This window comes from Arabidopsis lyrata (genome assembly GCF_000004255.2).
Source record: "Arabidopsis lyrata subsp. lyrata unplaced genomic scaffold ARALYscaffold_6, whole genome shotgun sequence".
NCBI classification, from domain to species: domain Eukaryota; kingdom Viridiplantae; phylum Streptophyta; class Magnoliopsida; order Brassicales; family Brassicaceae; genus Arabidopsis; species Arabidopsis lyrata.
This window is the reverse complement of record NW_003302550.1, coordinates 3,298,814-3,325,365: the sequence shown is the minus strand read 5'-3', so window position 1 is coordinate 3,325,365 and position 26,552 is coordinate 3,298,814. Positions and strand designations below refer to the sequence as shown.

At 38.0% G+C, this 26,552-nt stretch overlaps 7 protein-coding genes across 13 annotated transcripts; 3 read left to right on the top strand and 4 right to left on the bottom strand.

Annotated features, from left to right (window-relative positions):
- Positions 1 to 38: 38 nt before the first annotated feature.
- Positions 39 to 6,560, bottom strand: LOC9307397. Of its 4 annotated transcripts, none has more exons than XM_002871281.2 (21): positions 5,991 to 6,560; positions 5,555 to 5,617; positions 5,028 to 5,359; positions 4,801 to 4,900; positions 4,645 to 4,722; positions 4,494 to 4,553; positions 4,275 to 4,379; positions 3,916 to 4,026; positions 3,548 to 3,589; positions 3,281 to 3,394; positions 3,126 to 3,202; positions 2,513 to 2,763; positions 2,301 to 2,422; positions 2,171 to 2,213; positions 1,936 to 2,027; positions 1,697 to 1,745; positions 1,230 to 1,300; positions 987 to 1,100; positions 768 to 868; positions 458 to 503; positions 39 to 301 (listed from the first exon to the last, which is right to left on the bottom strand). In XM_002871281.2, the coding sequence occupies exons 1-21, from the start codon at positions 6,141 to 6,143 to the stop codon at positions 251 to 253; spliced, it is 2,175 nt and encodes a 724-aa protein (XP_002871327.1). In that variant the 5' UTR covers positions 6,144 to 6,560; the 3' UTR covers positions 39 to 250. The 4 variants fall into 4 exon arrangements, with proteins under 4 accessions (XP_002871327.1, XP_020878138.1, XP_020878137.1 ...); XM_021022479.1 differs by having other exon boundaries at positions 2,513 to 2,760; positions 5,991 to 6,536; XM_021022478.1 differs by having other exon boundaries at positions 987 to 1,300.
- A 361-nt stretch (positions 6,561 to 6,921) lies between these two features.
- Positions 6,922 to 10,676, bottom strand: LOC9307396 (uncharacterized protein At5g08430). Of its 2 annotated transcripts, none has more exons than XM_021022482.1 (7): positions 9,589 to 10,676; positions 9,391 to 9,491; positions 9,108 to 9,167; positions 8,870 to 8,920; positions 8,603 to 8,673; positions 8,140 to 8,468; positions 6,922 to 7,574 (listed from the first exon to the last, which is right to left on the bottom strand). In XM_021022482.1, exons 1-7 carry the CDS (start codon positions 10,208 to 10,210, stop codon positions 7,153 to 7,155), a joined length of 1,656 nt encoding a protein of 551 aa, XP_020878141.1. In that variant the 5' UTR covers positions 10,211 to 10,676; the 3' UTR covers positions 6,922 to 7,152. The 2 variants fall into 2 exon arrangements, with proteins under 2 accessions (XP_020878141.1, XP_020878142.1); XM_021022483.1 differs by lacking the exon at positions 6,922 to 7,574 and adding an exon at positions 7,675 to 8,026 and having other exon boundaries at positions 9,589 to 10,583.
- A 179-nt stretch (positions 10,677 to 10,855) lies between these two features.
- On the bottom strand, positions 10,856 to 13,733 carry LOC9309428 (KRR1 small subunit processome component homolog). The gene is made up of 11 exons (XM_002871279.2): positions 13,330 to 13,733; positions 13,101 to 13,211; positions 12,819 to 12,887; positions 12,536 to 12,592; positions 12,332 to 12,370; positions 12,120 to 12,224; positions 11,917 to 11,999; positions 11,731 to 11,812; positions 11,381 to 11,524; positions 11,196 to 11,276; positions 10,856 to 11,100 (listed from the first exon to the last, which is right to left on the bottom strand). Exons 1-11 carry the CDS (start codon positions 13,606 to 13,608, stop codon positions 10,975 to 10,977), a joined length of 1,176 nt encoding a protein of 391 aa, XP_002871325.1. The 5' UTR covers positions 13,609 to 13,733; the 3' UTR covers positions 10,856 to 10,974.
- A 137-nt stretch (positions 13,734 to 13,870) lies between these two features.
- Positions 13,871 to 16,402, top strand: LOC9309427 (lipoyl synthase, chloroplastic). The gene is made up of 7 exons (XM_021022485.1): positions 13,871 to 14,420; positions 14,619 to 14,782; positions 15,008 to 15,098; positions 15,283 to 15,440; positions 15,656 to 15,827; positions 15,950 to 16,060; positions 16,170 to 16,402. The coding sequence occupies exons 1-7, from the start codon at positions 14,007 to 14,009 to the stop codon at positions 16,245 to 16,247; spliced, it is 1,188 nt and encodes a 395-aa protein (XP_020878144.1). The 5' UTR covers positions 13,871 to 14,006; the 3' UTR covers positions 16,248 to 16,402.
- Positions 16,403 to 16,628: 226 nt separating this feature from the next.
- LOC110227628 (ferredoxin-thioredoxin reductase, variable chain, chloroplastic) lies at positions 16,629 to 17,386 on the top strand. Its single transcript, XM_021022488.1, has one exon. It carries the CDS (start codon positions 16,697 to 16,699, stop codon positions 17,249 to 17,251), a length of 555 nt encoding a protein of 184 aa, XP_020878147.1. The 5' UTR covers positions 16,629 to 16,696; the 3' UTR covers positions 17,252 to 17,386.
- Positions 17,387 to 18,214: 828 nt separating this feature from the next.
- Positions 18,215 to 20,099, top strand: LOC9307395. The gene is made up of 8 exons (XM_002873312.2): positions 18,215 to 18,573; positions 18,652 to 18,739; positions 18,908 to 18,993; positions 19,132 to 19,210; positions 19,314 to 19,373; positions 19,483 to 19,604; positions 19,697 to 19,768; positions 19,865 to 20,099. The coding sequence occupies exons 1-8, from the start codon at positions 18,320 to 18,322 to the stop codon at positions 19,965 to 19,967; spliced, it is 864 nt and encodes a 287-aa protein (XP_002873358.1). The 5' UTR covers positions 18,215 to 18,319; the 3' UTR covers positions 19,968 to 20,099.
- On the bottom strand, positions 19,927 to 26,350 carry LOC9307394 (katanin p80 WD40 repeat-containing subunit B1 homolog). Of its 3 annotated transcripts, XM_021022476.1 has the most exons (20): positions 26,141 to 26,350; positions 25,867 to 25,979; positions 25,656 to 25,797; positions 25,259 to 25,389; positions 24,989 to 25,106; positions 24,659 to 24,885; positions 24,092 to 24,194; positions 23,700 to 23,770; positions 23,529 to 23,603; positions 23,245 to 23,388; positions 22,799 to 23,144; positions 22,167 to 22,688; positions 21,807 to 21,866; positions 21,599 to 21,720; positions 21,269 to 21,403; positions 21,066 to 21,140; positions 20,852 to 20,964; positions 20,629 to 20,745; positions 20,470 to 20,538; positions 19,927 to 20,359 (listed from the first exon to the last, which is right to left on the bottom strand). In XM_021022476.1, the coding sequence occupies exons 3-20, from the start codon at positions 25,681 to 25,683 to the stop codon at positions 20,293 to 20,295; spliced, it is 2,523 nt and encodes an 840-aa protein (XP_020878135.1). In that variant the 5' UTR covers positions 25,684 to 25,797; positions 25,867 to 25,979; positions 26,141 to 26,350; the 3' UTR covers positions 19,927 to 20,292. The 3 variants fall into 3 exon arrangements, with proteins under 3 accessions (XP_020878135.1, XP_002871324.1, XP_020878134.1); XM_002871278.2 differs by lacking the exon at positions 26,141 to 26,350 and having other exon boundaries at positions 25,867 to 26,116; XM_021022475.1 differs by lacking the exon at positions 26,141 to 26,350 and having other exon boundaries at positions 25,656 to 25,751; positions 25,867 to 26,116.
- Between the last annotated feature and the right edge of the window lie 202 nt (positions 26,351 to 26,552).

Here is a 26,552-nt window from a genome sequence, read left to right as displayed (position 1 = left end):
CCGACACTCGTAATGAAATGTAAAGTAAAGTGGAACTCTGATCGACATAAGATTGGTTTATTACTTTTTTAGCTCATATTTTCTTGCCTATACTGAAATTGATTGAATGGTTTTTTTCTTTTCTTAATCAGCTACTTAAGCCTTACATAAATAACTCTGAATCGTTCATAAGACTATCTCTAATATTGTAAAGCTGGAGAGGCCAGAGAAGAAAAAAAAAAGAGAGCCAACAATACTATTTACCAAAAACTCATTTGTTAAACAAAAATCCTTTTTTCTTCCCCTTCTTTCTCTGCAGAGCCTGCAACCAAATCAGCAAACCAAACAATCAACCACTGCTTCTCTCACAAAGCTAATATTTGTATGATTATGTTGAAATTGTGATGCTTTGTTAGAAAGGAAACGAATCAACCATGTTATCGCACAAGATAAAATGGCTATCAGTCTGCAACATTACCTTCTTAAGAAATAATCTAAGGGTGAGCACAATTGTGTCTCTTGAGCTGCCAAATACAAACACAAAACAGAAGATTGACTGCTTAATACAAGAAACCGAAAACTTCAATGAATACTTACTTGGAACACATTAAACAACTTCATTTAGATAGAAAACACGAGCAGATTATTCAATGTATTCAGATTCAAGTTTAGACTATTGATGATTCAAGTTTCACTTTCATCCATTTTCATCGAAAAATTCCTGATTTAAACGACGTAGGCATTTTGACCTACTTTACTTCATCCAAAGAAAGCCAACTTAGACTTACCAGCTAAGATCTGTTGCATCATTGCCCACTCGACAGAGATGCTCCACGCCATCGCTACCAATAATCACAAAATCCGCAGGCTGATCAAAGGGAATCACAATCTAGGAGCAGAATCAGAAAGATCACAATATTAGTTCATTCTTAGGTATGTATGTTAACATATAATTCAGCCAATATTACATTTCTAACAAAAAGGGGCAAATAAGGCAAGACTCTTACATTAGTAGAAGAGGAGAACTTTTCTGTAATTACAGGGTCATTAGTAGGTTTGATGCTGTAGCCTTCTTTCTTAATAGACAAGGTAGCTGCTTCCCATATATCCATATAACCAATCTGTTTCAAAAGAGAGAACACATAGTAAAAAAGCAATACGCGTACAAGTGAGAGAGTAACAGAGAGGAGGTATATGCAGGGAAACCAAAGAACAAAATTGTAAAAGATGAAATAAGAGAACTGGCATACCGAATATAAGACTTTGAATAAAGCATGACCGTTATAAAGACTCTTCTCTATATGACTCTGCATCTCCGGATCTGTGAAAATAGAAGAGGAAACCAGTCACCAGATAACTCACAGAATAAGCGGCAATCCCTGCAGTATCTAAGAATACTAACTGCAAAGTAAGCTTTACAAGAAATTTTCTTATTATTTACCAGAAACGCTCAGATCTAAAGGAGCTAGAATTGAATAATCAGACCAACCGAAAAACAGCCAGAAGAAACGAAATACTGAATTATAAACTGACAAGTCATGCAGTTTCGAATTTTTTAACTCTACGCGTTAAAGAAAACAAAACAGGTCACACAGTAATGCTTGCTCCATATGAAGTAAACTATGGAGGTGCGGCAGGTATGGATCAAACAAGCCACGGATCGAGTTTTGTTAAGTACATGAGCGACCAAAGTTTCTGAGTAAAAGCATAAACTTACGACACGTGATCTTGCAATTTTCATTGGCGAAGACCCTCACAAGCTCCCCCTAGATTCCGAAAGAAAAGCAGAAGAATAAAAAAACCAGACAGGTAACGAAATGGTAATCACATCTACCACAATATTAAAGTCCCCAAACATATTTGAAATAGGGGTTGATCACATGTTCTCCACGGAAAGTGAATTGGATGCTTTAGATGTATTTTCTTATTCATCAGAACAGATTTAGTAAAAAAAACCTTGCGGTTCTTGTCATCCAAGGGGTGAACTTCAATAGCAAGGTATAAATCAACATCATCGGCTGTGACAAGATAATCTGGCCTCTTTGCTCCTGCGTTTGGACATTGTCAACAATCAAGCTCTTATCGTCATATATATATACATAAATTTTCTATCACCATACCTAACTGTAAAGAAAAAATGGAAAGATAAACTCTGAGAATAAAGCAAGGGTAGTAGGGGGAACATATGTACCATCAATGTAGTTCACTGATCCATCCTCCAGATGCCGTACCCACTAAAATTTCAAGAAGGGGAGAAGATATATTAAAATGCATTTTGACGTAAAATGGGTAAAAACTAAAGCTTTCTATTTCGCATGCACCTCAAAATTACATTTTGTCGTTCCGTTGATAGAGTGACCAGAAACCTGAAGCTCTCGTCCAGGAAAAGGTTCTCCTGATATCTGTAAGTCTGCTATACCTGGCAACGGATCATCATCCGCAGCTGCCAAAAGTAATTCACAATATTTAAAACAAAGTGAAAGACGGTGATGGAATTGTTATTATGCCACTATCATTGTTATTAAACCATTACCCTCGGAAAATGATGAAGATGGTTCTTCAAGAACTGGGGCCAAAATCGGATAATTTGAGGGGCTAGGATCATCAACAGCCACATAAGTCGAATTTTCCAAAGTTGTATTTGTATCTGCTTGTACGTCAGCATATGCATCGTCCATAAAAGTATTGCTGAGAGGCTCACGAAACTGAACACGATTATTTGGTCCATGAGATTCATCTTGATTGAGAGCTGGTTGCACAGGCATCTGGAAGGCTGGCGATCTACTGTTACACGACACATTTGATCATTGAACTAATTTCAACATTGCAATCAAAAGCATTCATCCACCATTAGCTTTCATAAAACCCAGGCGAGGACTCAGAAAATGTTACTGTGCTACAGAATTAACTTTTTCGTGGCCATATAGAAAAAAACAAAAAGTACCAAGAAGAAATTAACGGTTCAGAGAGTAGCAAAGAGTTAATAAAATGTCTAATTGACAGAAGAGCTTGACAGTTTTTAATGCTCGGCATCTTTACTAATCCCATTACCCCCAAAAATTACAATATTCATTGCTTTCGGCAGTATCCTTAAAATCCCTATCTTTGGTATCCGGGAATCAACAGCAAAATTAGTGTATTAATACCTCTCAGGACCATCAAGATGGTAAATACTCGCAGCTGAGCCACCACGCCTGTCTTGATGATGGTGTTCTGGATCTGTCTAATGGAAACAAAAGAAGGGTTTTTGGGTTCAAGTCACTTAAGAAAATTGAGGGGACATTAAGGAAAGCGAACTTACTGAATATCTCAAACCCACGCCAACAGGCTGATATGGTGACAAAGGTGAAGCATTTGAGTGGTTTACATCTGACTGCCAAGGTGCTAATTGGTATTCTGTCTCCTTTAGCTTTGTCTAGCACCAGACAAGAAAAAAGATCAGAACGAATCACCTTATCATATATCAGTAGGCAAGAGCTCCAGCATCAACCGTAGGACTAAACTGTAATAACAAATGAAACAAGCGCTGAAATATGATGTCAGCAGACGCCATACCCGCATATCATACCTCAGTAACATTGAGCTTCTCCTGCAGATGCCTAAATAGAACCTGAATATGATGTAAACATCAATCACATGTTGTGACGGGAAAAAAATACATAAAAACTTCACTCCAACATCAAGGAACCAGGGAGCTCTATCAGTCACTTTAGTTCTCTATGGTGTTCAACAGTTACTAAGGACACCATTTTATCACTTTTTTGTATTATGTTTTACTTTTATGAATTTCAAGGGGGGGGCAAAGTTGAAAATTATCCAGCCAAAATGCACAGCAACCACCCAAACTACTAGCATACAATAGAATGAGAATCCGAGATCTGAAGAGCAAAACAAAAAAACTAAGAGAGATAACAAACTTAAGATTATATTTCTAACCTTCACATTGCTGACAATAGATTGAGAATCCGAGATCTGTGGATGCAGTGAATATTCTGTTAGAAGAGGTAACAAGTTCGATACAAACATAGACCTCTCTTGCTCTGCAGCCTGATAGAACCAAAACAGTAGCTTCCATTTAGATTTATAATATTATACAATGAAAGTGAGGTATCAAAGACAAGTCCAATTTTTTGCCAATTGAACCACTAAAAATGATACATAAGAAATGATGGAAACTAAGATTAATGACTGGAGTCCAATCAAAAAGGATTACAATATAAAGTAGAAACGAAGATCAAAAATACATATGCCAGAAGATAGAAAATTATAGTCGCATAGATATAAGATGATAATACCTGCAAGGCATATGTTAGGCGTATATTTTCCTCAATGATCTCTTGTCTGTAAGAAAGAGCTTTTGATGCAGCATCAACAAGGTCTTGTTGTTGTTGATCAAATGCCTGTCACAACAAGAAAGATAAATTATCCCCTAAGTGGTTAACAGAATTAAGTAAATATAATTCGATACAAGATAAAGTTACACATATTTTGTAAGAAGTAAAAATAAAGCTAACCGAACGCATGTGCGCAATACGCCTTTCCAAAACATATTTTTCATTGCGTATTTGGGCTTCCTAAAAAAAAGGCCAAAAGGTTAGTCAGACAATGTAGTGTAAAATCAACCAAGTATGCATAAAACACTAGAGATTAAAACTAGCGATTCACCTTGGCGGAATAATCAGCAAGATATTTTCGTAAGCGCAAAATCTCTTGTTCTTGTTCTTGGACCTTGTGAACGAGTTCCTGGATAATTGCATAGTCAGGGAAACATTTTCTCACTTTCACTAAGAAGGAAAGCTAGATAGTAAGAGTGACTGAGACCTGCTTCCATGCAGTCCCCGAATTATTTACTTCACCTACTGGCATCAACTCATGAGAAGACGAGTTGATGTGTGAGTCATGATCTCCTTCCAATAGCGGTCTAACAAAGGAAAATCAGATACTGAATTATGAGAATACACTCTGCCTTGATGCAAATATAGTTGAACCATGAGATAAACAGAAAACTGCAGCACGGGGGCCAGTGTTGGTAGTTAGAGGTTCAGTACCTCATAGGAGATAATGATATTGTAGATGGCGACGAAGACAATTGAGAGGTTCCCTCACCACCTACAGTTCCTCTGACAATGCCATTAGTCATGATTCTCTCAGAATGGTCTTCAGAACGATTACTCACAGTAGCTTCCTCTCCATTTGGATACACATGCTGGTGAACAACCAGCATACCTGACGAATCAGTACCTGAACCATTGATTTTGCCTTTCCTCCGGTCAACTAGATTAATACCATCGGCCGACTGGTGTAACGGGGAAGACCCACCGGTTGTAGTATTCGAGTGGTTTCCTAGATCAGATGTCTGGGGCAAGGATTCTCCTGATTTCTAAGAAAGGTAGAGGAAAAAAAAAAAACTATCATGTAAACCACATATGTACCACAAATTTGGTCAGCGAGACCCTAAAGGCATGCAATGGAAATGTCAACAGAGCTCTAGGGAAATCCCTGAGAAGCATTACGGACCAAAAGAGACATATATTTCTGTCCTTTGACCAGGAAAATGAAAAATCAAACGACTTACATATTTGGCAAGCTCCAGATATCTTCTCTGAAGTTCAGCCTTTAAGAGGTTATTCTCTTCCACCTGGTCAGAGATAAAAATAAAAATTGTCAGAGAAGACCAAGAAAATCAATCTGCTGGACGAAAATTGTCCGAATCATCTCCCAAGTAAGTATTTAAACGGATTCACATCGAACCAACCATTTTGCAGTAGAAAATGAAAGGAGACAAGGAAATTCATAAACGGATCCTACAACACAAATATACTCCTTAACTCATTTCCATTCCCTGGCATTTTTCTGCAGCTACTTTGATATACCTATAGATACTTACACGGAACCTTAGAAGTGATGAAATGAAGTGATTGAGAAAGTACTTCTAAAACTTAATGTTTTCTCATTTGAAACAATTTCAGAGATATAAAAAGAGAGAGAAGCTAAATATGAACACCACAAACCTGCTGCTTGATTGTGGCTTCTGCTGCTTCAACAGCTTTGATAACTTGAAACAAGCTATCGTTTTTAACGTCGTTTTCATGGGAACCTGAAGATTCTCCGAGTTCTACTCCTGAAAACCTCTCGGCAAGTCTTTCTTCATGGCCGTTGTCCATTTTCTCCAGTCCCCAAAAGCTCACGAATCCGAAATCGAACCCTCGAGAAACTGAACCAATAACACGGCTCCAATTTCGGCCTACTCTCAAAATCTCATCTGGGTTTTCGAGTAACGAATCAACATTTAGGTATTACCCGAAGAGAAGCTTCGAGATTTCAACAGTAAAATTTCGAATGAGAAATTGAAAACGAGCTTGGAGATTAAGAAAGAATGGTATGATTGAGAACGAATGATGAAGATAAGTTTCGAATCATATCAGAAAATAAAAATGGATTTAAAAAAAACAGCTTTTGCTTCTTCTTCTTCTTCTTCGAGCAAACTCTCTCAGTTTTTCTTCTGGAGTTGTGACCTCAGAATTGGGTTTCTCATTTTTTTTATTTTTGGTTCCAATTCTAATTATTAAAGTTGTTTTCTTCTCTTTAATAGTAGTGTTTATTAGATATAGAATATTCAGGACTCATTATTGTCTTAAATAATTTATTATCATTATTACACCAAATTTTATTATTTGTTATTTTCTGTAATTATAGTAACTTATTTTTTTCTCTGTTTTTTGGCAACCAATAATTATAGTATCTTACTAAAAGTTCGATTCTTCGACTGTGTATATCTTTCTAATAATTATTTTATATATCTTACTTTAACCACAAAAACAAAATTAACACCTAAGCTTATTTGGAAAACACTCATTGTGTACTAACTAATCAAGCATAATTGGTTTAATTTCCATAAATCTCCTTTTATGCTTTAGTAGGCTTTTTGGCAACAAGATTCACTGATTCAGTATAAATATTAGAGAAGAAACTGCAGAAGCAATGACTGATAAAACAAACTGTTCATACTCGTGGAGTCTAACTGTCTAAGGTCATAACACTATTGGCTTCACATCCTTTTTTTTTTTATTTGCTGTTTACTTAAAAGGAGGAGCAAAACCCTACTGCAACTTGAAGATAAATGACAAACAGAATACTGAAACCACTTTTGACTGAATCTAATAGTTTACTGCATTAGTTAGACCGACGAAGAACATCGGTTAGTAAAACTGCGGAATCCATGCTTTCTCCTGTCATCCAAACCCTGAAGTTTTTGGTGAAGTACTCCGCGTCTCTCCAAGCTTTGAGTTGTATGAGAGAGAATGGTCCCTGTACAAGACCCTGGGGATCTTTGTATAACCAGTTTAACTTTTCTTTATCATAAGACAGAACCTGGACGTCTTCAACTTTAGGGTCCAGGGTCTCTCCATCATCGTTGTCATCTTCATCATCATCGCTCAGTTCGATTACTTCTGATGGATTTGGTTGAACTTGAGATCCGTTGTTGAGATTAATTACTGGTATACTTGACTGAAGCTGAGAAACTTTAGACAGCGTCTCTCCTCCAATGATGCCATTTGCTGGCTGCTCTACATCTCCATGAAGATATTCATCACCTGTAATTGAGAAGAATGCGGGTTGGTATCAATTCCAGAACCATCTCCTCCTTTATAAAAATTTTGGATACTATACAATAGAGCAAACAAAACCAACCAGTTCACGTAAATCAATCTCGAATCTTTAAAAGATCCATATGTCAATATCTCTCAAAACCATTATAGCTACAAAGCAAATGTTATATCTCTTTTCGATTTTCACTAGCATAATTTGCTCGCTTTTCTCTTTCAAATTCTGCCAGAGCAAAAAAGAAAGAAAGAAAGAGGCACAACAGCGTCGATCCACCAGATGCCGTGATAGCCTAAAATACTGCTACAAACTTTACATGAAGATTCAAGAACCAATTCTCTGGCGTGACTTTTCTATTTTTTGGTAAATCAAGAATTTCAATGACGAACGCCGTAATATCCTCTGTTTTCTCAACATCGTCACCGGCAAGAACAGGCCGTAGCTAAAAATCGTTGACATGTTAAGTAAAATAAAAATTTGACAGGTATCACAAAGAACAATGATGGTAAGATGCCACAAAGTGAAACATGAAACCCTATACATGTTATGACGCACCTGCAGAAGCAATCCATGCTGGCAATCTCTCGTTAATCGTAGCATAAGACGTGATTCCCAGAGTTGTGCTGGGGTTTGATATCAGATACCCATTATTACATTGTTGATCCTCTCCACAAAAGAGGTTGCGAACTTCTGGGGTTTCTTGGATGCACGATAATGGAGATTCACTCAGTCGTTGCTCGTTGTCACTTTTATGAGCCTCAGGGGATGACACTTCAGGGTTTGGTACAATATCCTCTCCAATAACTTCTGGAACTTCGCGGAGTAGCCGGGACTGTTCTTCTGGATTTTGAAGAAGCTCCCTCTTCTCCAGGTACTCAGACAGCGTTACAACTCATGAAATCAAGGAAAAACTATAAACAAAGATCTTTTCTCATTGCAGATCTCACTATCACTTTTCCCGAACATTATTATTCATTTAAAAGTAAAAGTAACAAAATTTTATCCCAAAAAAGGATATTCTCCTCGCCAGCCCTTCTCATTAGCCCGATCAATAAGCCTTTTTAACAATACAATTTCTCTCCCAAGCCACTAAAATGGTAGTCATCAAAAGTTGACGATCAGTTAGAAGAAATAGGACTACAAGTCGCTTTTTCTGCTGAAAATACAGTTAAAAGTTGATCATCGTAAATGTACTGTGCTTCAGATGATATCATTGTAGTCACATTCATAAGCATGATGTATAAGATATACAGAAATGAATCATGAGAGGAAGTCGCAAATATACGTGTTTTGTCTGATCTTCATGTAAACTTCTAGCTTTTTCTTCCATCTCCACCTATCCAAGGTTCAAAATGAATTATGATTAAAGAACTACAAAATCTAAATGTCATGAACAGCAAGGTTAGCAAGTCGCTGGGATACATGACAGAAAAATGTAAATCTTGAACAGAGAGAGCCGCAAATAAGTATCTTCCAAACCTTTGAAAAATGGGATATCTGGGCAATCTTAATAGAAAACTTACAATTGTGGGCTTCTTAAGAAGTCCGTTCTTTATTCGCTGATGTAAATCTTCACATTCCTCCTGCAAAAAGTTTACATAAAGCTATGCTAAACCATAGAATATATAGGTTACAATGGGGGCGTTCGTCAAACATTGGAATAGTGAAAGATAGTACATCTTATATAACTAGAAAACAGAATCCCAATGGCCGGTTCATAAAATACATGGATACCTGACTTTTCATCGATCATAAGCAAAAAATAATTGAGGAATGAACATTATTTCTAACTTGTAAGTAAATTACCTGGGAGAAATTATCATCAGACAGCACAGATATAGAAACATCTTTCACATAATTTGTAACCTGAAGAAGAAAATCATCAGTCCCAGGTTCCTTCTTCACGCCTATATAACAGACAAAACAAAAGCACAGAGAGAGTTCAACTTTCTACAACAGACCAGACACAGACACAATGACAGATAAAGACTTCGAGAAAATTACCTGTCACCTGAACAAGCTGATAAGGGTACTTCTGAAGATAATCATTAGGGTCAGACTTGATCCTCACAAAACTTCCCAACATTTTACTCTCAAAGGTATCAGGAGACTTCACCAATTCCTGGACTAAGCTCTTTCTCAAGTAGAGAAGCTTGATATTATCACTCACAATAGCAGCAAAAGTACCTCTAGGTTTCTTAACAACCTTACTTGTCCGTTTAGCTATCTTCTCCGAATGAGAAATAATCTGCGGCTCATCCTCGTAGAGAAAATCGAAGTCAGAATCATCCTGGTTCTCTTTATAATGCTTTTCAAGGAGATCATAGACTTTCATTCTGAAAATCGTCCGACTCCCGAAAAGAGAAAGCAATCTTTGGTCGCACACAACTTTCTTTTTATTGGAAGGATCTAAAAGACCTTCCTTTGCAATATACCTAGCAATAGTGTCACTAACATCATAACGAGAGATCATTTCAGAAGTATCTTTACCAAGTGATTTGAGAAACTCAATGAGTTGTTTCGAACCCCATCCTACAAATTCGAATCTTTTAGGTCTCGCTTTCCTTTTCCTCGAAGAAATCGCAGAGCCACCATTACCCTCTTCAACCCAAGTTATATCCCCCATTACAACCCAAATTTTCTCTCTCAAAACCTAAGAAAAACAAAACTCACAACTCTAGTTTAAGACACTATAAACCCTACTACTGCAGTGGAATGCGAACCCGTACTGTTACTGATTCTTATTTTCCATTTACCAAAAAAAAGTCGTCGCGTGGAAGAAATTTCCCTACAAAAACCTATTAATTTGTCGAAATGCACGAATTGGAAGAAAACCCCAACGAGCTAATCGTCGAAATTAGTCGCTCTCCGGAAAGAAATTGACGGAAAGCACAAAAAACCCGACATTAAAAAAAAAAAAAGAGGATGGGAGAGAGAGCTCAGATTCTCAGGCGACTTTGAGAGGTGAGGCTGAGAGGGAACCAGTGGCAGCAATGCATCAGCACCACCTCCACGTGCCCTCTTTTTTCCGTTTTTGTTTTTTTTTTTACGGTTAATTTTTTACCAAAAAAAAAACAAACAAACAACTGCAATGAAGCTCCTAATTGATACCAATTGTCAGTTGTGTTAATGGAAGCTGAAGCAGAGCGGCATTGCAAGCATATATGTCTCTTTTATGCATTCAAGTAGGAAAGCTAATATGATATAGCTGATAGCCTAGCGAAGCAAGCTAGATGTAAATCTCTTGGCCAATTTTGTAATACCTCTTTGGTTAATCAAGTAAGTTGACGGCTAAAATAAAGATTTTTAACTTGTTTACACAGTTTTGACTTTTGAGCAAAGATAAGTTTCAATCTTTTTTCTCTTTTTAAAAAAAAACAGGTTTTAGAATTAATCTCTATTCTTTTTGGACTTCTCCTTGGCAGGTTTATCAATAGAAGATGGACCAGCAATGTACTCCTCTGCATTCACTCTCTCGTGTGTCTTTTTCTGCTTTTTCAACTCCTTTGTCTTGCTCTGCAACACCACAAAATCAATACAACAAAAACCGCCTCAGCGCCAATTCACCAAAGCAAACAAGAGAGGTGTACCGATAAAGATTTCATTTTTACCTTCAAGGACTGTGTTAGCTCGGTTATGTCATTCTTTCCATCCTCTGAATTGTTTGCCTTGCTATTGTTGTTCATAGGCTCCTGCAGTAACCAATCGAACAAGTTAGTGTTACGGATTTTAAGGTTTTCATATATAAGGTAGAGAAACGATAAGTATCTTGTGACACTCAAGTTGGAAATGAGACCTCAGGTGGGAGGAATGAGGCATCTCTCTTTCTTTTGTTCTCAGTACTCTTCTCTGTCTGTTTCTCTTGCTTCTCCAGCCATTTTTTCTCTGACTTCTTTTTGTCACTCATAAAGTATTCTCCAGACTCCAACTGCATATCAATCTGGAAAAAAACCATAAAACAAGTACAAAACCATGCATTAGCAAATTGACCTGAGAAAACAAAAGACAGAAAGCAGAAACTAGACCGTGCACATATAGTAAAACAGCTTTATAGAAAATTCTTGTTGAGAAACATTCTAACATATTGGGTTTAACACCATAGAAACACAGAAAATGATACAATAAGAGGATAAGCAAATTTCCTACCTTGCTAGGTGGTTGAGGGGGTGGGAAAGGTGTGTATGGCTTCTTCTCCTTGCTTTTGGGTTTCTTTTGCTTAACATTTTTCCTGTCAAATCAAATTGGAAATAGATAAGATATATGCACTCATGAGGTACTGAAATATTAAAATATATCACTCAATTTACTCATCAAGAATAGAGAGGGACATACTTCCTGAATGTGGGAAGAAACCTATCCCAGCTTTCGTTTGCAAGAGCTGGATCCTTCTCCAGTTCCTTTTTCATCATGAGAGTCTGCACAACCAAGTGTTGAAGTATATGAATCCAATTGACATAGTCTACTGACAAAGTTTCTAAAACAACTTCTTGTGGGAATATAAGGGAAGCACATAGAACCAAAAAAAACATACACACCTTTATATGGTATACAGGATGCATTTTATTCTGTACGCAGTCTTCCACAATCCTTCTGAGCTGTTTGAGACCTTTAAATGGACCCATTGCGGCTACAGTACTTCCCTGTTAGACGTAGATTAATTCCAATGAACACGAAAATATCAAAAAAAACATAGAGAAAAGAAATTTACGAATGTAGTGAGACATTTGCAAAAGAAACACACAATTACCTGAACTAGAATGTAACAGTTGGTTAATATTTCCAGCGCCTGCAAGAAGCCAAACAACAAATATTTGACAGGTTTCTCTCAGGAATTCACGTAAGAATACAATAGTTTTGCATAACCACTTAAGCATTACACTACTAGTACCACTAAGACTATCCCTAAACATATATCTCAAGTATACAAGGTGGGACCAGACATTTTACACACCTTCAAGGTAGAAGAATTAGGACCCACAAGCCGCTGCCTTCTTTTAACAAATCTTTGCTGCAAAAATAAGTTCATGTAAGGACCAGATGACATTGCACGCAAGATATATAGTGACATTAAGCTAATTTTCCGCATGCTGAAGTAATTTAAAGATATCACGAATGTAATATCAACATTATAAGGTGCTATTGGTTATCTTTACATAAGCCAACAAGGAAAGGGACCAAAATGCAAGCACAGCTGTGAGTGATAATTGAGCCTGGAGACTAAGATTGAACTGTACCTTATTCCTAACCAAGCTACCGATCTTGATGATATCACATTGCATCTCATCTTCGAGAATCTTAATAGCCTGTAGTGCAAGTGAAGAAAATCCATAAAGTAGCAAAAACCCCCAAATATCCAAGATTAACAGACTTCTAATTACATAGAACAAACACATAGATAGCAGTGTCAAGTTTCCCCAAACAGAAAAGAATCAGTGGAAAAGAGATGCATAGTTTCGATTCTAACTAAGCTCTCTCGAAGTGGACACTTGTCGACAGAAGCATAGCGAAACAAATACCTGAGGAGCAGGGACACTTCGGGAAAGAAGCTTAATCAAATCCCTAGCTTTGACAATGATGTATGGATCTCTTGTCTTCCTCGTCGTTGAAACAGTCATAGAACCTTCAACCTACAATCGCAGCCACAGAATAATTCACGCAGATCAACAAAAACCCAGAAAAAAAGAGGTAAAAGCAACTAGAATAATTCCTCTACTCTACAAAGACGAAGTGAAAACGAAGACGCACCAAGTTGAGCTTGCAGGCGACACCGTATTCCTTGAGAGCAGATTCAACTCTTGGCCAAGACTCCTGAAGATACTTCTCTCTGTACTGAGGAAAGAGAGTGGAGAATGAGCTGGTTTCGAGCATACCGGTGGGATTCCATGCCGGATCAAACTTCTCGATTGTCCAACGGTCGATGTTTGGGTCATCATCCCATGGCTTCGGCTTGTCGTGTTTACCTTTCTGCCTCACTCTCTTCTCGATATTCTGCTCCTCGTGCTCAAGCTCCTCTACCTCCGCCATTGAAGAGGTCAGTTAATTCGTATAAGTGACGGCGGCAAAGCTTTATGATGTTTGACCAAGTGAAATCAGAGACACGGCGTAATCAGAAGTGGTGGTGGTGACTATCGAAACCCTATCTCTGTTGGCTTGAGACTTCGCCGTTTTAACACAAATGAAATGCCCCACGTTGTTGTATTGGGCTAAAGACAATAAGTTTGGGCTTTAGGATATCTCCAATAAACATGTCTTATTGGGCTTCCATATTTGGCCCAAAATATTTCTTTTTTGGCGCAGTAATTGGTAGTTAGTTGGCGGATATCCCAAAGTAGCTAACCGAACCAGAGTCTCTCCATACTCTGTTGAAATCGCCTAATTTCTTTTTTTTGCCTCACACACAAAAATACACATACGCAAAAAATATGATTCATCATTGCTCAATTACGAATCCCACTTTCTCAGTTTCGATCTCGACTCAGAAGCATCATCATCATCATTCCAGTAAATGCGTGAATTTGGGATTCAGAATCCGATGCGAATCCGGGGATGTCTCATCGCCGTTGCGGACCAATGCGGTGTCTTTGTCGTCGGAGATGGAGGAGTCGTCGTCTTTGAAGAAAAACCTAATGGAGTTAGAAGGGAAAAAGAGTGAGCCTTACCCAGGAGGAATGCCGAAGATGGGTCCATTCACTGGGAGAGATCCGAATGTGAAGAAACCTGCTTGGTTGAGACAAAAGGCACCACAAGGCGAGAGGTTTCAGGAGGTGAAGGAGTCGCTATCTCGTCTCAATCTCAATACTGTTTGTGAAGAAGCTCAGTGTCCTAATATCGGCGAGGTTCGCATTTTCGATTGCGTCTATGATCTCGAAGATTGTTATTGAAATGTATTGATTTTATGAATTGTGGGTATGAGAAATTGTGAAGTTTGGTTTATAGCCTTGACTGATGAGTACCCTAGATGCTAATTCATTCAAAGTTACTCTAGTTTTTGTGGCTTTGAAAAAGATTCTGAATTTAGCTTTGATAATGTACAGTGTTGGAATGGAGGTGGTGATGGTGTAGCTACTGCAACCATCATGGTTCTTGGTGATACTTGTACTCGTGGCTGTAGATTCTGTGCCGTTAAAACCAGTAGAAATCCTCCTCCTCCTGACCCAATGGAACCAGAGAACACTGCCAAGGCCATTGCTAGTTGGGGGTATGTAACTTTTATTTGATTCCTAATCTGAGAATTCTTCTTATATCGTCCTTTAGCTTCTGTTTATGTTCGTGTTCAGAATTGTTAACTAGATAGAATAAATGAAGAAGGGATGAAAATTAAATAATGGTGTCATTGCAGTCTCAACAGTCACTAATGTATCTTTGTTAATTTATGATGGGTCTATCATCATGATATGTTCTCTTGCATTTTCCTTTGTTGCAGTGTAGACTACATAGTTATCACCAGCGTAGACCGTGACGATATACCTGATGGTGGAAGTGGACATTTTGCGCAGACTGTCAAAGCTATGAAGGTTATTAGTCCAATTGTTTATGCATTATGTTATTGACATCATAAGTAGCGGAAGAATCAAATTTGCTCATTTTGTCAGTCCAAGGTTATAGGATGAGACCTCTTAAGAATACTTTTTTTTTGGAATTCTCGAATTTGGTTTCAGAGTGTTTGTGGAAATGAAAATGTATATCTCATCTTTGTAGAGACATAAGCCGGATATAATGATAGAATGCTTAACTTCTGATTTCCGTGGGGACTTGGAGGCTGTCGACACTCTTGTGCACTCGGGATTGGATGTTTTTGCTCACAATGTCGAGACTGTGAAAAGGCTCCAGCGACTTGTGAGGGATCCTAGGGCTGGGTGAGTGCTGTTTTCTTGTTCTTCATTATTTTATATGTCCTGCAAAATTGGTTATGACATAGATGGGCTGAGCAGTGAATTGATCCTCTGTTCCGGGAAGTCAATCTCATATTACACAGTCAATTATTTCTTCAATCGGTTAAAGTGTTCTGCATCTCTAGTTGCAAATCTCGTTTTTTTTTTTTTTTAACGTGGATCGCATGTGGAGAATGCAGATATGAGCAGAGCATGTCGGTTTTGAAACATGCAAAGATCAGCAAACCTGGAATGATCACAAAGACATCCATAATGCTGGGTCTTGGAGAAACAGACGAAGAGTTGAAGGAAGCAATGGCTGATCTAAGAGCTATAGATGTTGATATTCTAACACTTGGCCAGTATTTACAGGTAAACTAATCACTCAACATTTCCCACATTATTCACAATATTTCCTATTTCCAACATAGAAAGATCCCAAATTCCCAAGAACATCTTCAATTTAAAACCCTATCTCTTGTTCCACAATGCAGCCAACTCCATTGCATCTGACTGTGAAAGAGTATGTCACACCTGAGAAGTTTGATTTCTGGAAAACATACGGAGAATCAATAGGATTTCGCTATGTTGCAAGTGGTCCACTGGTAAAGCCACAAACTAGCTCTTACTTTGGATCTCTTTATGTCAAAATATCTGAGAACATTGAAGATGTCGAAATGTGCTTGTTTGATATTGGATATGTACTTTTTGCAGGTAAGATCTTCATACAGAGCTGGAGAGCTTTTTGTTAAGACAATGGTGAAAGAAAGCTACTCTAAATCCTTGCCTTGATACAACACTATAATGCCAAAAGTGATTGCTGAAAGCCTTTTTCCTATCTTTTTTGTTTGTTTCTTTTATTAGACTTCATTCATTTTGGTAATTTATTTGGAAACCATTGTGGATATATAAAAGTTTATACTATATAGTTTTGTGTTTTTATTAAATCCTGCCAATAATATCTGGAAATTGCCTCAAGATATTTACAGTGTTGGATTCTCTATCTGAAGCCACAAGTTCCTCATCTCTTATGGCCTTGCATTGTCGTAAGTCTGACACGCCTTTCTTTTATCCAAAAATAATCCGACTTTAATTTAAATCAAATAATTAGCAAAATTAGTAATCGCCTTAATTAAATTAATCATCTAATACTATAAATAGATGAGGCGCTAAAGAATTAATCTTTTTTGTTTTATTACTCTCACTTTCTTAAGATTTTTTTTTTCCCGGCTCGGACGCAGATGACTAACGGTTACGCTCTGTCACCGGCGATTATCGCCGCTGTTCGTCCTCCGGCATCTCAAGACTGTCTAGCTTCTGCTTCTCTTAATGGACGTAAATCGATCACCTCTTCATCTTCTTCCATCTTCGTACCTATCTCATTATCTACTTCCTACGGTCGAAGCAAATGCGCCTTCTCAATCCCGCGAAAGAATCCAAGATCGACAATTCGTTGTGATATTGCTGTGAAATCGGCAGCTTCTGTCGACGCGGACGCTGATCTTTCTTCATCTACGTCATTGGAGACTGAGGAAGACGAGAAGGCGAAGGAGAAGATTGGGGCTAGGGTTAGGGTTACGGTGCCGTTGAAAGTTTACCATGTGGTTCGTGTACCGGAGGTTGAGTTGATGGGAATGGAAGGTTTTATCAAAGATTACGTCGTTCTTTGGAAAGGAAAGAAAATCTCAGCTAATCTGCCGTTTAAGGTACAATTCGTGAAAGAGATCGAAGGTCGTGGTCCTGTCAAATTCTTCACGCATCTTAAGGAAGACGAGTTCGAGTTAATTGATCCGTGATTGAATTGAAAAAGGCAAAAAGTTTGCTTCTTCTCTTTCTGATCTTATTAGACTTGAGAAATCTTCTGTGAATGGTTTGTTTGTAAGTACTTTTGTATACATTTAGCATATTATATACATAAGATTTCACCCATTCTTGAATCCTCTATTGCTGTTTTCTTGCTTCTGATTTGATTTCCCAGATCATATAGTTCTTCTTGTGTTGGAGAAACTAAAATCTGTGTCTTGATCCATTGACAAGCTTGGAAGCCTATCAAACTGATTTTGCATTTGATGGGTTCACTTCAAATCAACATCATTGAATTATCTTATCCTCTAAATCTATCATCCGGTGGAGGTTGTGAAGTAGATGGTAGTGAGCATGAAAGTGTTCAAGAAATTGGTTTTCAGTTGATTGTCATAGTGAAAATCTTTGTTGGTAGTTTAGAACCAGGACACTAAAAGGAATGTCATCAGATTTTTTCCAGGTCCTTATCCTCTATATTTCCCAGATAATCAAATGTGGGATTGCATTCTGTGATCTTTGTAGGAGAGTTTTTAAGTTATAGTAGTAATGCTTATTCTTCTCAGATGGCATGAGAGTGTTGAGGAATTGGTTCATGTGTCAATGTGGATGGCTCCTTTGCTGCAACTCTTTGTTGTAGCCATGGTCCATGGATGGTGATAATATGAGTATGATGTGGGCTTTTTTTTGAGTAGTAGTGTGCTTTTTCTTCTCAAGTTGTGAGCATTTTACTGGAGATAAGATCGGGAGTTGTAGTAACTCATAAGAACCAGCAGCAAGAAGTCAGGTTTTGTGCTAAGGTTATGTACCAAATGTTACTTCCAATGTGATAAGCTAAAGCTATGACCAATCCATGAGGGATATTGTTCCAGCCATTTATTCGATTGGATAAGTTCGGTTTAAAATGTTGTAATCCGATAATTATGAGTCTAGTAAAAATGTCTGCAAAATGTCTAAGATCAAAACTTTATTAACTCAACAGCTTGTTTACAAACAAACAGTAACGAGAAAAGATTGAACAAGGAAAGGAAAAGAATAATCTCTCAGCGCTCTCTTCATGCACCATGAATCTCAATTTCGCTTTCTCCCCATTCCAAGTCTCTCAGACACAACCATTCTCTTCCCAGAAGCGTAATCTTCACACTCTCGTCGCTGTTTCTGCTAATTCCGACAACCTCGCCGGTGAAAATAACGGCGGAATGTCGGCGGTGAATAAAGGTTCTGGGACTACGGCAAGAGGAAGGAGATTACTCAAGGTTAGAGAAGAGAAGCGAAAACGCGACTACGATCGTCTTCACGATTACCCGTCTTGGGCCAAGTACTTGTTGCTTTCTCTTTTGCACTCCAAGTGTTTGCGTTTTTGCCAAAATCACGAGAACCTTTTACTGAATTGCAGGGTACTGGAAAGTGCGTGTAAAGATGATGAAGAGCTTCGAGCTGTTCTTGGTGATAGCATAGGAAACCCTGAGCTCATGAGAAAAAAGGTAATCGTTCGTTTGGTCTCTTCTTTAGATATTTATTGTCGAATGAATTTTGTTCTCTGTTATAGTTTCTTTGTTAGTGAAGATTTGGCATGTGTTCGGGCATTTACTTATATGTCTTGTTTCTATCGATTGTGAAGTTCGACATGTTTATGTTTATCACTTATTCAGGTTGAAGAAAGAGTTAGGAAGAAGGGAAAAGATTTCCAGAAGCAGAAGACTGGTTCTGTGCTTTCTTTCAAAGTTAACTTTAGAGAGTGAGATTCTTTTTTTTTTCTATCTTCTTCATTGCTTAACCTTGGTGTCTGCATTCTACAACATAAGACTACTTCAGAATCCCATTCCATAAATTACTCACCGTTATATGACCACTATTATTATTTTGATAACTGCAGTTTCAATCCTGTTGATTCCTTCATATGGTTTGAGCTCTATGGAACGCCTTCTGATCGAGATGTTGATCTCATTGGAAGTGTAAGAACATTATCTTCTTAAATGCTATTGCAAAACATCGAGTCTTACTGTGATGATTCAATGATTTTTCATTTCTTTCTTTTGACCACGAGTTTGTTAACAGGTTATACAGGCATGGTATGTTATGGGGCGATTGGGCGCTTTCAATACATCCAACTTGCAGGTTTGTTCATTACCCTTCTGTTTTTTAGTTGCTAATCATGATTTTTCTTCCCGTTTCCGTGGTCATCTTCATTCTCGTCTTAATGATATAATCTAAACTATGATTGCAGCTAGCAAACTCATCTCTAGAATATGATCCTCTCTATGACGCAGAGAAGGGCTTCAAAGTGATGCCTTCATCGTTTCATGACATTAGCGATGTCGAATTTCAAGACAATTGGGGTCGTGTGTGGTAAACAACTCTTCTGACATCCTTTCTAATGCAAACCATTTCCTTAAAAACCTTGTAATTAGCCTGAACTTTACTTGCACTGTTTCTCCTAGGGTTGATCTTGGTACTTCCGATATCTTCGCCCTTGATGTGCTTCTCAACTGTTTAACAGTTATGAGTTCAGAGTAAGTAACACAAGAGAACTTGTTCCCTTTTATCCTCTTTGATTGATTCCTTCTTTGTTGCAGAAAATTTTAATATTTGTTAATATAAAATTTCAGGTACTTGGGCATTCAACAAGTAGTATTTGGAGGTAAACGAATGGGAGATTGGGAAGAGGGAATGACAAATCCTGATTTTGGGTTTAAGTACTTCAAGATCTGAATTTTCTAGAAAACAGTTTTTGTTAAAGATATAGGCTTCTCTTTTGTGCTCTTAAGAACAAATAGCTAAACAGTGTGGAAGAAATGATAACCTAGATCAATACAACAGCCGAAATGGCTCTTTACACACCAAGTTAGCTTGAAACCGAGAGACAGTACCGTGGAGATTCTGCTTCCGCAAGGCAAAGGTAATGGACCCGAGCAGTGGCCAGACGCAACACACGAGGGTTAGTTAGTCTTCCATAGACTCTTTTGGTTAGCTTGGTACTTTACTATTGTTAAACTCCACACTGGAACCAAATCCACATCCAAAAAGTACGGAGTCATCATGATGAAACTTCTTGAAATGTTAAGTTAAGTTCATGCAGAGTCTTAGCCACCAAATTTCCTCTTCTGCAATATCCACAAAGAGATCTATAAGACATAAGATAATAGACTTAAAAAAAAAAAAATAGAAGATAACCATCCAACTCTTCATTGTCCAGTAGATGAAATTTACCCACCTTGCTAAAGAGGGAAGGCAAGCCTTGATTTTCTCGAGTTCGACAAAGCAACAGCTGTACCGCTCCATCCTGAATAGCAAAAATCATATTTGACTTGCCAAACAGAGTAAATTGCAATCGAAAATGAGAATGAATGATAAGATTGAAGCTCGAACCAACCTTTGCTCAGCCTCAATATCTACACCAACAGATGATGGAGCCGAAAGCGACGAGTAAATTTGTGACCCATACATTCTTACCAGCTTAAGCAGCAATTCCAGGCAGACACTCAAATGACTAGAGACATGAAATGGTAATTAGAAAACAAAAACAGAAAACTACGGATTGATAGTAATAGATGACCTGTCAATACTCATTATGTTCTTTAAAATGAATTGCTTACCTATCAATGTTGCTCCCTAGAAGAGTTGTCAAAAGGGGAAGAAGAGAGGTACAAGTATCCAGTGTCAAAATCTCAGGTCTCTCGTTTACTATAAGTAGTACATCCGCAACCACCTGTATCAAATGAAATCATGAGAGTTTGCGTAAATGGAAAATATTTACATGGTGTTTATTATATACATGAATTTGAAAGGATCCAAACAGAAGTATCTTACAGCATTATCAGCCATCTTCTCTATTGAACTTATCGAGTTTTTAATATCATTTCTTTCCCAATATCTACGGACAACCTGCAAAGTCGGTGAAACTCTTTAGAAGATATACAATGTTTATGGAGATCTATGAAGTATTACAGCTAGCATTCTAATTAGGAAACAGACCAAAAGCATTATCATACTCTGTACTTTCATGGTGTTACCTGTAACTTAGCCAAACGAGACTGCATGGAGCTGACAAATTGATCGTGTTGCCCCATTATGTCTGCAACAATATCTTCTTCGCTAGCAGAAGTGATTCCTTGATCAACTGGCACATAATTTCCTCTCTGCTTGACCTGCATGAAAGGATATATTGTCATCATTATCTCTGTCAGGACTATATGAGATGTTGAACACTAGTAATTGGGAAATTTTATGTCTGCTACACGCTGAAGATGCAGTCCTTCCTCATTCTTCGTTTCTACAGTCCCTGTTGTGTAGCCTCGAGATCCCAAATCAAAAAAAAAATAAAAAAAATTCAAGGCCATTACCACATTGGAAGGGCGACTGTTTGGTGCAGTCATATTTCCACCAGAGGAACTCGAAACAGGACCCTCAAAGTTTGAAAATCTTCCTCTTCTTTCCCTATTTAGAACGACGGAATGCAGTCTTCCTAGTATGTCAAGGCAGATGATTATAATCTTTTCATACGCGCATTAAAAGGGAAAAACAAAAAAACAAATGTTGGGAAAGAGTTACCTCCTTTTCGACTTTCAGTAGGACTTGAATCTCTATTTGCATTATACCTAATCAAGTCAGCTGAAATAAAGAGTTAGTTAGCTCAGAACTGAGAACAGCATCCAGAAAACTCAGACACAGCTATCTATAATATAGAAGGACCAACTAAACACTAAGTTGTTTTACTGAAACAAATTGTACTAAAAAACAACATGTACAACTAAAGACTGATTCCTAGGATCTCATAAATATAAACCCAAGTCCTTCAGAAACTCAGAAAAGTGTTCTCCAGATTTAAGATGCCACGATAGCTTAGCAATATGAAATGCCATTCATATTTGCTCTAAAACAAAGGAAGACTGGAAAGGCGTGTAAACATACAGTTTTCGTTGTGATTTCTCGGAGGTGATCTCACCAGTGATCTTGAATTAAACCTTCCAAATACCCTGTATCTGCTATCTTTATCTGTTCTCTCAGCTGTATCCCATGAGCCACCTTCGTCACTAGGATATGTATTCCCATCTTGTAAAGTGATTGGTTCTATAGGTTGAGACTGAGACCTTTCAAGAAGCGAACTGGTTGGTAGATCTGGCTCATTTTTGCTGCTTGACAGCCTCCGAGAATCAGCCGCCTTTGACTGCAGCGAATATGGCATAGTTCTTCCAATAATGTCAAGTTCTGCTCTGAATTCAGATGCCTGCTCAATTATTGGCTCCGTTCTGGGGACAATTACTGGAAAATAATCTTCTTTATTGACTACTGGAGGATTCGCCTTTGGGTTAGCTTTTCCAAAATTTCTCTTTGAGGCTGCAGCAGTGGGGACAACTGTCGAAATACCAGAAGCACTTTTTGGGGCACTGGTCAACGTAACCCTGTGAGGAGAGTCTGATACACTTCCTGTGGCTTCAGCAAACAGCAGACAAACCAAAAGATGTGATATCATTTAGTAAGCAGCAACACTATAACAAAAAAAGTGAAGAGAGAAGAAAAAAGAGAGCAAAGTAAAAACATACATGACAGGGTTCTTGACTCTTTTACTGCGTCTGAGCTATGATGAGTGACTGCCAACCTTCCGAGAGGCTTTGGTTCCTTTACCAAAGGATCTGAACTTTGAGATGATGATGACCTTCCAGTAGACTTTGTTTCTTTTGGCAAAGGATCCGAGTTTTGAGAAACTGATAATTTTCCAAGAGACTTTGTTTCCTTCAATAAAGGATCCACTTTCTGGGAACCAGGCAACTTTCCGAGAATAACCTTTGAGCTGTTATCGTTCAGACCTGCTTGATCTCTGCCTGAGCCCGATGTTTTCTCTGGATGAGAATTTGACTGAGTGGCGCCTCCACTCATAGGCTCAGGGCGCTGAGAATGTCATTAGAAAATTGAATGGAGAGCTTAGAGATAACAACATGGAACAGGCAAAACTATAAGAAAGCATGTAGAGGGAGAGAGAGAGAAATACCGAGAGGTCTACAACCCAAACGCCAACACAATTTTGATTGTATGAGCAACCGAGAAGCTTTCCCTCGTGAACATTCATATCCGACAAGTTTGACCATCCAACATCCACTCCATCATGACGTCTTATTGGCTCCCATGAGAAAATCTACAATTTGCATGGAAGTTAGTGAGAAAAGACAGCAAATATGTATATTAAGATGAAAAGGAGTAAAGGTAAGGGTTATATCCTTGAAAGAGGGATTTGTTAAGTTCATAAATTTCTAACTGAAACATCCGGAAACTTACTTTGAGACTTTCTTGCAATCCACAAAGCACACTCTTTCCGTCTGGATTAAAGGTCAGGCAACGGACCCCAGTAGTCTAAGAAATAAGAATATCAGAAAGTTGAAGGAAAGATCGAATACTTGTAATTCGACTCAATGCATAACTAGAAGTAGTATAGACAATACATGATACCTCAGTTCCACCAGAACCAATAAGCTCGAATGTTTCGAGGTCCCAGAATTTTACAGTCTTATCAGCTGAACCTATAACAATAGGCAAAAAAAACATAATTTAAATGAACAGTAAGGAAAACGATGCCATAAGAAGAAATATCCACTACTGAAGTCTCTCTCATGTCAAATCCTAACGCTTAACATATGAGAAAGCTGTAAAAATGTGAGTTACTAAGAGACGATGATGCAACAGTGATCTAATGATGTCAGGGTTAGTTACCCATGCAATTTTGCTTATAGCACTCTTAGCTTAAGAAATAAGTCAGGGTTCATATCATTGTGATAATTCTGTCACCCGATAATTTAGGAGCTTCAACGTTACGAAGTTTCCCTAGTTAGGATTATACAGACCTGTTGCCAGCAGAAATTCATGGGGATGAAAATCTAGACTCTGAATTTGCCCTTCATGACTCTTAAACTCATGCAAAAGTTTTCCAGCAGTCAAATCCCAAACCTGGTGAAAGCAACCCACATATCAGATCCAACGATAAGAGAGAGAGAGACCAAAAAATTGCAGGTAGCTTGCTTTTCAAGATAACAAGTACAGTAAGCAGTACAAACTCTGAGATGAAATCATGAAACAAAGAGATAGCAAAGCCAGATAATCAAAGTATCCAAGTTGATCACGTAGTATAAGCGTATTTAGCACTAAACAAAAGTTTTCCCCTAGGGTAGTAAGGTCAGCCGCATAGAGGTAACATTAAATAGTCGCATGCTCTCATCCACACATAACGAGCCTACTCTGAAATATTATTTGATGACAACCATATCTCAGCACCAGTTTATGCCTATTTAACAAAATGTGGTATTGTTCTTCAAAGTATCCTCAGAAGATAAAAAAATTTGAATTCTATCAAGTTGACTCCCCGGTTGTCCTCCCAAATACATACTCAGAAAGGAAAAAAGGCAGCTACAAACCTTGACAACATTATCTTCTCCTCCAGATACAATCCAACGACCATCTGGAGTAAATCTGAGTACATTGACCCCTCGAGTGTGACCCTTGTAAGTATGGATGCATCCCTTCTTTCTTATATCCCATATCTTGAGATTAGTGTCTAGAGAACCAGAAGCAAAAAACTCACCAAAAGGGTGAAAATTCACGGATACGCAGTTCGACCTGTGACCAGTGAGAGTTCTGACAACTACTCACCGATAAGACCAAAATAACATATTCAGTAAATAGAAGAGGCGAGTGTGAAATGAGAAGAGTATTTAGATTATCATATATAGAAGTACTAAACATACCCTTTGCCTCCTCGAGATCCCAAAGTTTAATTGTACCACTAGCAGCTCCTGCTGCTACTAAGCCTTCCGAAGCATCAAACGTTACTGAATCAATCCCACTAGAGTGCCCATACAAGCTCTGACAACAAAACAGCCACAAGTAGGCACTCAGGCAGAAAATCTTCCAAACCGAGCTACTACATAATATCTAAAGTGTGTCGCATTTCCCCTAAAACTAATCTACCGAGGCATTCCAAAATAGAAGCAGCGGAGGGAGAAGTGAGAACTAACCAGGATGGCGTTGGGCTTACCAATAGCCCATAGATTGACCTTGTGATCTTCCCCGCCTGTAACGAGAACCCTGGAGGACTTCCTCCCAATCTTAAGACAGTTAACAGCAGCAGAATGTGCCACAAATTCCTCTTTTTGAATCACACAAGTCAAGGCTAAACAATACTCTGAGATGAGACTCTAGTCAAAGAAGAAATTGACTAAAAAGTCTTAAAATTTAGAGGCACACAGATACCGAAAAGTCATAAATTACTTCACAAAGCTCAAAACACAAAGCTAAGAAGTGCATACAGATCTCGTGAACGAGAGCTAAAAGGAGCAGATCAAGCATGACACTGGAGTCAATCAATGATGTTCACAAACAAACCCTAAAAGATGAAATCAGAGAAAAGGATACGGAGCTTGTAGGCGCGCTTGGTGTTCATGGCGGAAACGAAACCCTTACATGGGCGACCATCCAAATTCTTCTACTCACGAACAGACAAAAATCCAGCTAGTAGCAAAAGCAACTTAAGATCTCAACAAACAGCAATTGCAATCTGAAATCTCGAATAGATCAGTAATGGGGAAACAATCCATAGAGAGAGAGATGAAGAAAGAGAGCATACCAACAAAAACCCAGAAGCCCAATCGCAGCTCAGAAACCAATTTGAGGGGTTGAAATCGATTGGAAAAGAATGCAGAATGAAGAAGAGTATCTTGCAGTAAACGTCGTTGTTGCCTTTACGAAGAAGATAAAAAATGGAGTTGTTGGATGAGTTAACTTATATTTTTCTCCTCTAATGGCGAAGAAGAGAGGAGAGAGATGTGAATGACACACAGACAGACACACAAGGAAGCAGAGAGAGAGAGAGAGAGAGAGAAAGGAAGCTGCTTTATTACCTCTTCTTCTTCGTCTCTATTCAAAAAAATTCAAATTGTTTTCAATTTTCTGGCAAAAACGTAACCAATCCACCGATTCAAACAGACCAAACTTTAACGAAAAAGTTGATTCCTGAAAAATAAACATGATTAAATTCTAGATTCAAACTAAAATCGTACCAATCTGAATTATAGTCGTATTCCGAGACTAAACATAGAACAAATTAAGCTAAGCTAAATGTGGATTCAACTCCCAATATAGTAGTGTTTTAAATGAAATAAAAAAATAATTCCAACTATATTCTTCTGATACAGTAGGATATTATTTGAATATTTTTGTCTAATGAGGAGTATTATATTTGTCTTCTTCATATTTGATTCGGTTCATATTTTCAGAAACTTTAGTAAGCAGTATAATTTAGTTTAGTTTATT

Excerpts from the sequence above, each read along its gene's own strand:
- LOC9307394 (XM_021022476.1), bottom strand. The coding sequence starts at position 25,683 with ATGAACACCAAGCGCGCCTACAAGCTCC. Across the intron at positions 23,145-23,244 it reads TTTGGGTTGTAGACCTCTCG|CGCCCTGAGCCTATGAGTGG; the intron begins GTATTTCTCTCT and ends TGACATTCTCAG. Across the intron at positions 21,867-22,166 it reads GAGAAATCACAACGAAAACT|CTGACTTGATTAGGTATAAT; the intron begins GTATGTTTACAC and ends TCTTTATTTCAG.
- LOC9309427 (XM_021022485.1), top strand. The coding sequence starts at position 14,007 with ATGATTCATCATTGCTCAATTACGAATCCCACTTTCTCAGTTTCGATC. Across the intron at positions 15,441-15,655 it reads GTGAGGGATCCTAGGGCTGG|ATATGAGCAGAGCATGTCGG; the intron begins GTGAGTGCTGTT and ends TGGAGAATGCAG. Across the intron at positions 16,061-16,169 it reads ATGTTGCAAGTGGTCCACTG|GTAAGATCTTCATACAGAGC; the intron begins GTAAAGCCACAA and ends TACTTTTTGCAG.
- LOC9307395 (XM_002873312.2), top strand. The coding sequence starts at position 18,320 with ATGAATCTCAATTTCGCTTTCTCCCCATTCCAAGTCTCTCAGACACAA. Across the intron at positions 19,211-19,313 it reads ATGTTGATCTCATTGGAAGT|GTTATACAGGCATGGTATGT; the intron begins GTAAGAACATTA and ends GTTTGTTAACAG. Across the intron at positions 19,374-19,482 it reads TCAATACATCCAACTTGCAG|CTAGCAAACTCATCTCTAGA; the intron begins GTTTGTTCATTA and ends CTATGATTGCAG.
- LOC9309428 (XM_002871279.2), bottom strand. The coding sequence starts at position 13,608 with ATGGCGGAGGTAGAGGAGCTTGAGCACGAGGAGCAGAATATCGAGAAG. Across the intron at positions 13,212-13,329 it reads TCGCCTGCAAGCTCAACTTG|GTTGAAGGTTCTATGACTGT; the intron begins GTGCGTCTTCGT and ends CTGCGATTGTAG. Across the intron at positions 12,593-12,818 it reads GTAGCTTGGTTAGGAATAAG|CAAAGATTTGTTAAAAGAAG; the intron begins GTACAGTTCAAT and ends TTATTTTTGCAG.
- LOC110227628 (XM_021022488.1), top strand. The coding sequence starts at position 16,697 with ATGACTAACGGTTACGCTCTGTCACCGGCGATTATCGCCGCTGTTCGT.
- LOC9307396 (XM_021022482.1), bottom strand. The coding sequence starts at position 10,210 with ATGGGGGATATAACTTGGGTTGAAGAGGGTAATGGTGGCTCTGCGATT. Across the intron at positions 8,674-8,869 it reads ATGAAGATCAGACAAAACAC|TGGCTTGGGAGAGAAATTGT; the intron begins GTATATTTGCGA and ends CTACCATTTTAG. Across the intron at positions 8,469-8,602 it reads GAGAAGGGCTGGCGAGGAGA|GCTGTCTGAGTACCTGGAGA; the intron begins ATATCCTTTTTT and ends ATGAGTTGTAAC.
- LOC9307397 (XM_021022478.1), bottom strand. The coding sequence starts at position 6,143 with ATGGACAACGGCCATGAAGAAAGACTTGCCGAGAGGTTTTCAGGAGTA. Across the intron at positions 1,746-1,935 it reads TGGATGACAAGAACCGCAAG|GGGGAGCTTGTGAGGGTCTT; the intron begins GTTTTTTTTACT and ends TTCGGAATCTAG. Across the intron at positions 869-986 it reads AGTTCTCCTCTTCTACTAAT|ATTGTGATTCCCTTTGATCA; the intron begins GTAAGAGTCTTG and ends TTCTGCTCCTAG.